Below are 13,058 nucleotides of genomic sequence, written 5' to 3'. Positions count from 1 at the left end.
GATGCGCTGTAACAAGTCCTGTCTGGGTTGTTTACAAACGCTAAATTTCTACAAGTTGTTATTGTTTTTGTAGCTGTCTGGCATATTTAACTTGCAGCGATTCGGTATATTGACATTTTTGTTGTTAGACCACTATTTGTTTCGCTTACCCACAAACGCAGCCGAGAGTCGATAGAGCCCCGCACTCATTTATCACTACTCGGCTCACGCCGCGCGCAGCGCCGCGCATTAAGCAGCGCTTAAATATTATAAATAAATGTAAAAGCGAAAAGTATTTATGATGACAAATATTGCCAAAGGCTACTCTAGACGGCAAAACAGCGCGCCACACACACAAACAAGCAAAAACAAAAGCAAATACGCACGTCCTACTGCCACTGCCGCCATGTCCTGCGCTATAAAAGCTACAAATCCGTGCCCGTTTCAGAACGGAACAGAGCGCCGAGTGGGCACAAACGCAAAACAAAGCATTAACAACATCGTCGACGACAACAACAGTAACAAATATGCAGCAATGCTGGAGTGTGAGCGCGCGCTAGTTGAGGGAATGCCAAGAGTTTTGGCGTTATGACCAAATGTAAAATCCTTCCATATCCTGTCAAAGCATCAACAACATAACTGTTGTAGTACACGTCATCGTCAATCGTCAACTATTAAAATAACAACAACAAACCGAGTAATATACGTTTGTACAATGAAAATTTCATTGAAATTTTTGTCTGTCTCTTTGAATGCCAGCAACATTTCAAGGCACTTCGCTTGCGTCGCCGTCATTTCTACAAATGGATTTTTAATACCACAAACCAATACATGACGCCGACAGTTGGCCAGCATTTGGCAACATCCGTCGTGGTTAGCGCGTTTCATAGTTCTCTTAGACCCCTAGCGCTTGTGCAATTTTCGAAATGCCTTCACTATATACAAATATATACACTGTCCACATACCTGTATCTCAGCATCGGCTAGCTGCAACACTTACACTCTTATCCTCAACTTCGTACTCAAATGCGCTTAATCCTCAAACTCGTGTGTTTTTTTTTACTCGGTCATCAGCTACAGCAAGTTAACGGCTGCGCTACTTGCCCCACATATATAAATATATATTTAGATATATTTATGTTCCTTCTATTTCGAACATACTTCCTCTGGTCTCTACTCTTTCTACACTTCCACTTTTTGCTCCTTCAGGTTTCGAATTTTCATCGTGGCTTGCTTGTTTTTGTCCAACGCATTCCTGGGAAAATAGCCTGTAGCACATTCAGCTTGAAATGCAAAGAAATTTGCTAATAAAATCCTTTCCCACAAGTTCTACAAGGATATAGGCAGACGCTTTGCTTCTCTAAATATACTTTGTTTGGGTAGTTATTCGCCGAGCTGTCTGCTTGCATCGTCCGACTCATGATTGTCATTGCTCAAAGTCGATAATGTTTAATCACCAGATTACAAGTTCGACCACCAAGTATATAATGCGGGTAAGTTAGAGAGCGGGAGAAAAAGAGATGCGGGTTGAGGCTGTTGGAGAGAAGTTAAAAGTGAAAAATAAATCAGTCTAATGGCTTTAAAGCGGACTTATGTAGCTGTAAAGAAGTTGAAATGGTTTCTGACTAAAAATTATTGAAAATTACAAAAAAAAAATAAATAAATATATATATAATATATATACATATTTTTTAATCTTAATGATGTTATTATTATTGATGAATTTCAAAAAATGAAAAGCGAAAATTCAATAAAAAAAATCAGAAACATTTTTTAAATAGTAAATCAAAAGAATATATATATATTTCAAAAGAAATATTTTCAGAAATTTATCGTTAAAAAAATGTAAATTAAAAAAAATGTATATACAAACATTTAAATAGTAAAATTTTTTATTAAAATAATATTATTTTTATAATATTACATTTTCACAATAATATTTTTATAATATTTTATATTTTTTATGTAGTAAATTTTTCAAATATATTTATATATATTTCAAAAAAAGTATTGTCATAAATTTGCCATTATCAAAACTAAACTTCCAAAAAAAATTATGTAAAAAAATGTATATATAACAAAATTTGTATTTAAAAAATATTATTTTTATAGTATCATATTTTCATAATATTATTTTTATAATATATAATTTTTTTTTTAAATTGTTAAAAATTTTTTTTACCAAAAATATAATGCTGTTTAAGTAATTAAAATTTAAATAAAATTTTTTTTTCATATTTTTTTGGAAATAATTTTTTAAATATATTATTTTTTGTACAAAAAAGTCCTATATAAAAAAAAAATTCTAAGAAATATGTAAATGATAAAAATTTAATTGAATTGAATTTAGTAAAAAAACTACTTTAAATAATTTCATTAAGATTTTTTACACCGGAAACAAGCCTATTAAAAAAAAATATAATAATAACATTTTTGTTCCGTTTTATTACTTTATCTTTTACATTGAAATTAACACTTATAAAATTTTTAGTTTTAATAAATACCTAAATGAAAATAGTTAAAATTTAAAAATACTATAAAAAATTTTATTTACTTTATAAATAAATATGTATACATAAACTCTGTATTTTCTCCAAAACAACCAATATCGCACAGAAAAACTATAATATCATAAAAAAAGATCGCCAGTGGGAACAAACACGTCCTAATGACTTTTGTTGTTTGGTCACTGCCGGCAGGCAGCAATAAGTAATAGCAAAAACAACAAAAATCGGTGAAGTAAAATGTTGTAGTATTGAAATCAGCATAAGTTTCGAGCGGGCTTTTGTACATTAAAACCAGCAAAAACAAAAAAAGCTGTAGTAAAGCATGAAGTTGGGCATATAACCGACCAAATAGACTTATATGTAGCATAGTTTTAGGACTGCAAACACTAATAAATTCACAAATAGAAGTAAGAAAAAAGAAGAAGAATAGAAGCCGCTCTTTCTCACTAACATGCTGCTATTTGTGCTCCTACACACAATATAGACGCCCAAAAACAAAAACTTATGTACAAACTCTTTTCACTCACATTTTCGATTTGTTCCGTTAAGCAACCAACACATATACTTGCAACAACAAATCAACTGCATTTACTAGTTTCCTTACTGTCAATTTATTTCAACGCTCAGTAAACTCATACTAAGTGGCATAATACCGCCTGGCGCCTTACTACCACTTCCGTTAACCAGCACCAGTGCGACCCTCATTAATTTTACTTTTAAAGTCATTACGGGTTAAATTTGGCCAAATTAATACGTTACAACTTTTACTATAGCCAAAAAAACGGCCGCAAAAGTAAAGTGAAGAGCGCATAAACTTCTACAAATACTGCCAACAAATAAAGCTATCCATATGCAATATACCCCCGTAATTACGAGTGCCTACCAAAATTTCGTCTGTTACCACACGACTACAACTTTTTGACTACGAAACTTATAGTTTATCGTTCGTATCGATAAGCTTGACTATAAAATTTGGTCAAATTGCCAAAAAACCTAACAATTCGAAAAACTATTTTTACTTCGTAAAGGTATGAGTAGCAGGTAATGTTACAGCCGACGATTAAACCCTTGGCTTTACTTAAATATTTGGCAAATTAGTCTACCCAAATGTGACCCACACTCCGACGAGCAAAAGGCGTTGGCAAATAACGCAAAGTTAAGCAAAATTTATTTGTTGTGTTACTAAAAGTATGTGCCCACTTTTTGGTCTAAGTTGGCTGACGTTTGTTTACCGGAAGCAATAAGCTTTCGATTGTATCAGCACCAAAATGAAATAGAAATGCATTGAGCGTAGTATGACTGAACTAAATTAGGGATTTATATGTGGAGTGTTGGAAAATATTTGGTGTAGTTCTCTTATACGAATAGGCTTTAATAATAGTATGTGTGGCATGCAGTTGATTTTAGCAATCGATAAGTTCGTCAACTATAGCGCTGGTGTTTCTAATGCCATTTGCATGTTTAAACGCTCATTAGAAAGGGTAAAAACTGTAATTTCTTATCAAATTCAAGCAATGCTATTTGTAGCATATGTCCTCGAATTACAGCTATGTTCTTGAAACTAACTTTTTAAGTAAAACATTTAAAAAAACAACGTAAAAGTTAAGAAAAATAATACAAATTTTGTATAACTGTAGCTAAATCTTATATTTTTAGGCGTTTCCTAGAAAAACCAATAAACATATCAAGTCTATTTTATATCTATAATTTTCTCTCTAAAAATTATTAATTGTCTTTTAAGTAACGCTTACTTATCATTTTTTTTCTATTAACTTATTTGCAGCGCGCTAACTTGGCGGATAAGGAAGTTGACACCTTGAAGGATCAATTAACCACCAACACAGACACCAGCACCACCACCAACACACCAGCCAACGCTAACAGCAGCGACATACCGGCCGACATAGACGAGTTGAGCGCAGCGGCCGCTATCGCACTTGCCGCCAACTGCAGCGCCTCCGCCACAGACAGCAACACAAGCATTACCACCACCAACACAACAACTACAACAATCCCACCAAGCACCAAACTGCTTTCGCCCACCAGCGCTGCATACAGCAGCATAGCCGCTGCCGCTGCCGCGGGCTTCAACAGCCCGAATAGCGTGCATCATAATAATAACAACAACACGAAGCTGTTGAATAGCGTCGCTGCGGCAATAACATTACATCAGAACGGTGGCAATTTGTTGGCTGCCACAACGAATACACCTTCTCCCTCGCCACCACTGTCCACCGACGGTTGTAGTATTGCCGCTGCCGCTGCAGCTGCTGCCGGGTGTGGCAATAGCAGCGTTTCACCGCTGAGCGCCGCTTTGAACGGCGTCAACGGTTGCCTCAATCCCAAGCTATTCTTCAATCACGCACAACAAATGATGATGGAAGCTGCGGCCGCAGCCGCCGCTGCTGCTGCAGCAGCTGCCGTACAACAGCAACAATCGCCGCTGCACTCGCCGTTGCATGCCGCGCCACATATAGACGACGATGATATGGATGAGGATGGCAGCCGTAGCGCTAGCGCTGTAGATGCTAGCAAATTGATCACCAGTCTCACAGCGGAAATGAAATTGGTGAAGCGCGTGCATGACAGTGAGCGTGCCGAAGAGTTGGACGAAGAGGAGCGCGACGTGGATGCCGATGAGAATGCGAATGCGCGTAAGCGTAGTCACAATGCAACAAATCAAAAGGATCTGATGGAGCAAAGTGTTGATGCGAGCGTATGTGGTCAAAGAACTGATGATACTAGCGTAAATGTTAGCAGTAGCGATAGCAATAAAGTAACTAGTTGTAGTGTAAACAAAAATAATTGTACAAGAAAAACAAAAGCCAATGCGGATGGCGATGATTGCATTGATAATACAGATGCCGATGATGATGATGATGAGGATGGCGATGGTAATGACAATGAACATGCAATGTCCGCCGCGGAAGTCAAGCGCATGGAAATTGATGGCGGTGAAAGTGGTGAGAGTGGGAAAATCGATGCCACAATTGGTTACTACAGTGGAAGTGCAACAATTAAGTCGCATGCGGTAGGAAACAATCATGCTGAATTATTAGCTGCCAAAGATAAAGAGGTAAGTGAACTGAGCGCTTTGAGGAAGGGTTTTCTCAAAGAGATTAGGTGTGTAATTAAAGAATATGGTTAGGTAAAGGCTTCAGTTGCGGCTGAAAATATGCTCATTGAATTTAATTTGTTATAGTTAACACAAACTTTACACTAAAGATCAGATAAGTTCAAGAAGAAACTCACTTGTATTTGTTATATTTTTAAGAAAAAATTCACCACTAATTAAAAATACTATTAATCGACATTTGTCTTACGAAAACCATTTTCTGCCAGTAAACAAGCGCCTACATTTTTTAACCCCTTTAAAAAAACATCCCAATTTAATCTCTAACCCTTACTCCTCAAGTTTGCTTCCAATCCATAATATTTTTATAATTTTTTCTCAAGGCATCCAATAGCAAACTTAATTCAATCAAAGTCAAACAATTTACTAGCCATTTTAACATTAGCTAACCCTTCGAACCCCAGCTAATATACGCCTTTCCGCACGAAAACAACTCAAATAAAAATTTGTAAAATGAAAAAAAATATATGGGAAACTCTTCTACCTTCGAGGCATTGACAACTAAACAAATAATAAACGCAATTGCCAAACTTTTTACACAATTGAAGGCGTAAAAATTGTCTTGTCAATATTATAATGTTATGACCTAACGCAGACCTATTTTTCGAATGACTTTATTTTGGAAACTCACACCAAAACAGCAAACACTTATTAAATGGCAGAAGAAAAGCGAAAACATAAGCAACGCAGAAAAATCTGTGCGCCTCTGAGGAAAACCCAAAAGTCAGCAAAGTTACAATATTTCTACAAACCAAGCCAGCAAATCCCTTTCACCATTCATTTTCCTTTTCCTTTTTGTTTGTGCGGAAAAATTAAGCGCTTGTACAAGTCAAAAGTAAATATCAATACAAAGCAAGCAAACTGAAAAGGGCAACCAGAAAAAATTGACGCCAACGAAAAGGTCGTGCGCACACCCAAACAACGATCTTAACTTGCTGGCTGGCTACTTGCAAGCAAGCAGACGCTTTCAATATTTCCTCAAAGTATTATTTGCCTGTGAAACGTTTTCCTATAGCGGAAAAAATTGCTTACCAATTGTGCGTACAGTGTGTTCTCACACCACCCCCGAAAATAGACCATCTTGCTGCCTGTGGTTTTACTTAGCGCTTAACATTTCAATGAACGTTAAAAAAATCGGGCGGTCTTAAGATGACTCATATTTGTACGGGTGTTTGTGGCAGTAAATAATACGTTCAAAGATGTTTGCATTTGCGTTGTGCGTTTGTCGGTAATTTTTTTCAGCTTTTTCCACACTTTTCTTCTTTTTCCATGCCGTAACGTTGTGTGCATGTTTTGTTGTTGGGTGGTTGCTAAGTGCTCTTTGTAGGTGTGACTAGAGCACTTTTGTATATTTTCTTCGCCACATTGATAGCATATCAATTACAGTTTGTTTGCATAATTCAGGCTGATTTTACATAATATTATCGGCGCACTTATGTTATGATACGAAGGAAGGTGTGAGAAAAGAAGCATTTGCGATGTTTAACACTTTTTTTGCGCATTGTTTGATTTGATTAGGTGCCAAATATTTGATTACTGAAAATACTTCAGTGTGCGAGGAAGATCATTAATATCTTAAATGAAAGCTTAAATTTAATAGATATTTATGGCGCTTAAAATATTTAATTTAAAGCATATGTTCATTCTAGGTTGCGGTGCAAACCTCAATTAATTTCTATTCTATAAGTTCGTATGCGATTAAAGCTCTAAAATAGAGCTAAGATTTGTTGAAAAATAACTATTAAGTTTCTAAACTATTTCTTATGATAGAAAGATAATTAATGCATTAAATAAAGGTTTAAATATAGAAGATCATTATTGCATTTAAAAGATATCATTCAAAGCATATGTTCGCAAAAATTTTTTCAAGCTAAAAAGTAGAGCGTAAATTATGTGGAAAATATATTTTAAGTTTCTGAAGTTGTTTCTTCTGCTAGGAAGATAATTTATACATAAATTTCAAGCTTAAATTTAGTATAAAATTAGTGCACTCAAAATATTTCATTTAAAGCAAATGTTCGCTAGATAAAGAAGCAAAAATTACGTATGTGATTGAGACGAAAAATATGCGATTCGACACGTTTCAGTATAGATATAATATTCATCTGTCAAAAATATTACTAATATATTAACTCTGTCATAGTTGTATGCATCTGAAAAGGCTTCACAAGCTTCCTAAGCAGCATTAATTTTAATATCTCATCAAATCTACAAAAGTATAGCAGTCTTTCTGTCAAAATCATCAACAAATTTCCGCAATACAAAGAACATTCACTATCCCCTTCCATCTGAGACACTTTCTATTCTACCCCTTCGCTATTCTCGCCAACAATTTTCCCATCTAATATCTGTTTATCTGCTAACCAACTCGGATGATCCCCATATGATCCACACATCAACAACGCTGTTACATTGTTGGCACTTGTGACCTTCTGATTTGTTTGAAATGTCAAAAATGCCATTGATCTTGAGTATGTGCTTGAAAGGGCGGCCGCTGTAAGGCGCAGTTGGCTGTGTTAAAATGCAGTTTGTGCGTTAATGTGCCACGCGTACTGGGTTGGCTGACGTTGCAAGCTGCAGATCCACTTGAAGATATATTTTACATTAACTATGTGTTTTTTCTTTTCTTTTACGTCTCTTGTTTGTTTTTGTTTTTGCGCTTGTAGGCTTTTTATTGTTGTTTGTTTATTATTTCTTTTTTTTTACTGTTGAGTAGACTACAGTCAGTCAACCCAGTCTTGCTACAAACTCTTTACTTCACTGCTTGCAACACATACATTAACAAGCGCGAGTATCTGTTTCTTACACCAACACACACACAGCCACGCACACATATTTGCGCGCTTTTCTACACAATTTATCACTTTGCCTGCCAGTTTTAATGACTTCATATGCGCCTTTAAGGCCGCTCAGCGCGCAGTCCTGCCCATAAACCAACGCTCGGCGCATCTACGCAGTGTCCCCATCGCCGCAACAACTCTTCTTCTACTTCACAAGCATATTTTGCATTTTTTAAATGGCGTGCGCGCGATTTTGCCGCTTGGCCTGGAAATGATACGGCCATTGGTGGGTTGGTGTGAAAATAGGCTGGTTAAAAAAGAAACAAAAACAAAAAAAACGCCGCATTTTCCGCGATATTGGAGAAAGACACTGTGTTTGCTTGCATGTGTGTGTGCATGCGTGTGTGTGTTATAAATGCAGCGGGCGGGGGAAGTTAAAAGTTTATCTGCTGCGCTGCTTGGCCTGTGTTAATTACATATGTTTGTTTTTTCCATTAATGTCATTTAAGTACAAAAACAATAACAATATTTTCTTGTACTATTTAACAACAATAAAATGTAGCAGCAGCGCTGACAGCGCCAGCAACAGACATTAGTAATAAATTGCAGGCATTTAAAGGGCGCCGTTATAGCTGCTACTAGAGCACATGATAGGCACAAATACATATATGTATATGTTACTATTTGCTTGGAGTATTGAACGCCATTTCTGCGCTGGTTGTCAGTCAAGCAATCATTGAACTCAATACCATATTTGTTTTTTGTTTCAACATTTTATTTACATACTTTCCCAGCTTTGTTGCGGCCTTTATTACAGCTAAGCAAGCGCGTAGATAAAAAATAAATACTATTGCATGATTCTACGAATGTTTTGCAGATGCTTATAGTTCGAAACTTTGAGAGTATTTACAAAAGCAAACAATAAGATAGTAATATTTCAAATTTTTATGGCAAGTTTTTTTTTTATAAATTTGCTGAATTCCTGTAACAAATATACACTATTTATTACTATGCATATGTTTAACGTTTTTCGGAAAGTATTTTTTTAAATAAAATTAAAAAAAAATTATTTGCATCGTTATAATTTTCGCGTTATTTTTTGCAAAGGTTAGATAAAAATTATTTTTTTTATTTTGTTTTAAGATTTAATTTAAAATTTCTAACATAAAAAAGAACGGAAATAATGAATAAGATATTTTTTTTCCAACTTCAAACAAAATATTTTTACATCATAAAAATAATCAAAAAATATCACCATAGCAGTTTTGAATAGCATAAAAACCAAAAATTTCGAAAATAAAAAATTTAAAAAAACCAAACAAACATTAAAAAATAAAAAAAAATTTTAAAATTAAAAAAAAAAGACTTTAAAAAAAATTATTAGAAGCCAAAATATTTAAAAGTTAAAGAATCATACTTATATTTACATATATGATATGTATATTCCTTAGTCTCAATATAAAAAATTCAATTTGATATTTGCAACTGCTTAAACTTGGTTTGAAGAAACGTATCAACATAATCGACAAAAAAAATATGTTTCTTGATAAATAAAAATCATAAAAAGTTTTCAAAAAAAGCATTTCGTGTTAAAAAAAATAAAACTTTTATCTCAATCGCTAAACATTTTGTTTTTTTGCTTTTTTTTTATTATTTATTTATATCTTATATAATAAAAACAGCTTAGTTAGGTAGTTGAAATTAAAAAAAAAATTTTTTTGTCAAATAACCCTAATAAATCCAAAGTTACCTACAATTCTACAAGACCCAACAAAAATAAAAATGATAATTATTTCTTAAACGCCACCGCCACAAATTGCCCAAGCCCCAACAGAAATCACTCTACACTTCATTTGCCAGCAAAAATTTGCATACTTTGCAACGCTTCGAAAAACTTAAATGCGCCACAACGCGCATATTTTGTCTACGAAATTTATCAACACACACAAATTTATGCGGCGCAGCAATTGCGATTTTTATTGAATTATGATTGCCCCAAAGCAAGGCAATTTTTCAGCGCCCAACGAAGAGCAGCAAAAAATATATGAAAAAATGTTATGTATGTAGAGGGAACAAGTCAAATTATTAATGCCATACAACTTTATGTTAATCTGCGTTAATTTTGTCAGCAATTTTTCACTGCTTCTAGAAATTGTGTTGAAAAATTATTTTGAGGAAAGAGTAAAAAAAAAATTGAACAAAAAAAATTACAAAAGGCATGAAAATTTTTGAAAAAATAGATTTAATAATAAAGAAATTGAAAAGGTTTGAAAGAAAAATTTTGAAAGAAAAAATTTTATTTTTAATTTTTGAAAAAAAAGTTACAAACATTGAAAAAAAATCCAAAAAAATAACTAATTAATAAAAATCAAAAAAACATTGTAAAAATTGCGAACACATTGAAAAATGATTTGCCAAAAATAAGTGAGAAATCATTAGTGTTGCAAATTTGGGGAACCAGTGCAGACAGCCAGCGAGCTAGTGTAGCGATTAGCCACATTTGTACGCTAATAGAGTAGACCTGTCTGCTGCTTGGACGCTGAAAAGAAGCAGCAGTTTTTTATTTTCAAATTTTCACTTTTTTGTTGCTTTCTGGTTTCACTTTTGGCATATTTCGCATTTGCGCGCGTTGCAACGCCAATTGCTTGGCGGCTGGCAAATCGAACACAGCTGCCACAACTCAAGATTTTATAACAAATTTCTAATAATCTATTAGCTGTGCTGTTGCAACTTGCCACCAGACACCGTTGCGGCGCACCATAACAAATTCGCAACATATGTCGTTGGTTGGTGGAAGAAGAAGCAGCAGCAAAGAATTAAGAATATTTCGTTGACGATTTGTCGGTGAAATTGCGGGCAATATTGAACTTTTTTGCTGAAATATACAATAAATTTGTATTAGTACATATTCATATATACTTTTTTAACTTATCTACAATAATAACAACAACATGAACTTTACGCCAAAATAAGTTTCTAACAAACACATATGCACGTGCAACACCGACACACACACGCAATTAAGTGCTTAAAAAACGCACTCATACTTTTGTACAGATGCCCCAAGCATCACTTGCAGTCGCTTTTAAGTGCGTTCGATACGCAGTTTGTCACATTTCGCTGACAGACGTTGCAGGCTACTTGCAGCCGATTTGTTTATTTGTTTAGGCAGAAATATTTATTTATTTGTTACACATGTTCATAAAAATATGCGTCAACAATTCGCACAACAGCACGACAACCAACAAACAGCAACAAAAACAGAAACAGAACAACAACAAAAGCAACAAAAGCAACGGCAGCAACTGCAGCTAATAAACGCTGAGGCCGCTAGGCGTCTCAACCGCCTTGTCTGCGCAACACGCTGATCGACAGTTTGAAAATTTACAAAATTTATGTTTGCAAAAATTAATTTTCGAATTTTTTTTCCAACATTTTTGCGCTCGCGCTTATGTTTTGCTTTGCGAAATCTTCATCGCGGGCCAACTGTTTATTGTTTGACATTTTACTGCTGTTGTTTTAGTGCTGCACACAAGTTGTTGCCTGTTGTTTTTGTTGTCAACCACACATTTGTGTGCGCCACACTAAAAATTGATTTTTTCACGCTTTTAACAGCAAAGTATTTCGTGGAAATGCAATAGAAACGCTGGAGCACTTTCGACTCCCCCACGCCACTTATTGGCTACGCTGCCGCAGCGTGTGTTGCACATTGCTTTAATGGTGTTTGTTTTCGCACAAAAGTAGTTGGTTTTTGTGCGCTGACACTTTGAATGATTTATGAGCGGCGCGTTTGAGTGTTGCACTGATTTTTCTAAGCAAAATGATTGGTTGGGTGCATTTAAGAAGCGCAAACGAAGTGATTTCTTGAATGCAGACGAGCAATAGTCTGTAGAAATAACGAAAATAATGTTTCGTTGAAATTTCGTAATAAAATATATATTATTTTTGAAGAATTAATTAATAAAAAATTTTATTTTCTTAATAAAAAATATTGAAAATGCAACCCCTATAAATATAAAAATATTAATTTTACAGAAAAACAAATAAATAATAAATTCTTTTTAAAATAAAATAAATATCTATTAATATAAAAATATTATTTTTACAGAAAAATAAATAAATAATAAATTCTTTTTAAAATAAAATAAATATCTATTAATATAAACATATTATTTTTACAAAAAAATAAATAAATAATAAATTCTTTACAAAAAAAAAATTTTCTTTAACAAAAATACCATTTCCGCTTAAAAAAATTAAATAATTAATAAAAAATTTAGTCACACAACAGAAAATAAATAAAAAAATACAAATTCGTCAACATTAAAAACGTAAACATTTCTCTGAAATTATTTCTTTGAAGATAATTTATTACCACAATTCCAACCATTTTTTTTATCTCTCTATTTTTATACCCTGAACAGGGTACATTAATTTTGCCACGAAGTTTGTAACACCCAGAAGGAGACGTCGGAGACCATATAAAGTATATATATAAATGATCACCGTGACGAGCTGAGTTGATTTAGCCATGTCCGTCTGTCTGTCCGTCCGTCCGTCTGTCCGTCTGTATATACGCGAACTAGTCCCTCAGTTTTTGAGATATCGATCTGAAATTTGGAACGGCCGATATCGTACCACTATAGCATATAGCTGCCA

At 34.1% G+C, this 13,058-nt stretch overlaps 1 protein-coding gene across 4 annotated transcripts in view; it reads left to right on the top strand.

Moving 5' to 3' along the window:
* Window positions 1–13,058, top strand: part of ct (homeobox protein, cut) — a 207,895-nt gene that overhangs the window by 104,248 nt on the left and 90,589 nt on the right. For all 4 annotated transcript variants that reach the window (XM_036371098.2, XM_036371099.2, XM_036371097.2 and 1 more), the window contains exon 3: window positions 4,270–5,562. In XM_036371098.2, coding sequence (XP_036226991.2) covers window positions 4,270–5,562 — 1,293 coding nt within the window. The remainder of the gene's footprint in view (window positions 1–4,269; window positions 5,563–13,058) is intronic.

This window comes from Bactrocera oleae, chromosome 5 (genome assembly GCF_042242935.1).
Source record: "Bactrocera oleae isolate idBacOlea1 chromosome 5, idBacOlea1, whole genome shotgun sequence".
Lineage (NCBI taxonomy): Eukaryota > Metazoa > Arthropoda > Insecta > Diptera > Tephritidae > Bactrocera > Bactrocera oleae.
The sequence above is the reverse complement of the archived record's forward strand: the minus strand, read 5'-3'. Positions and strand labels throughout refer to the sequence as shown.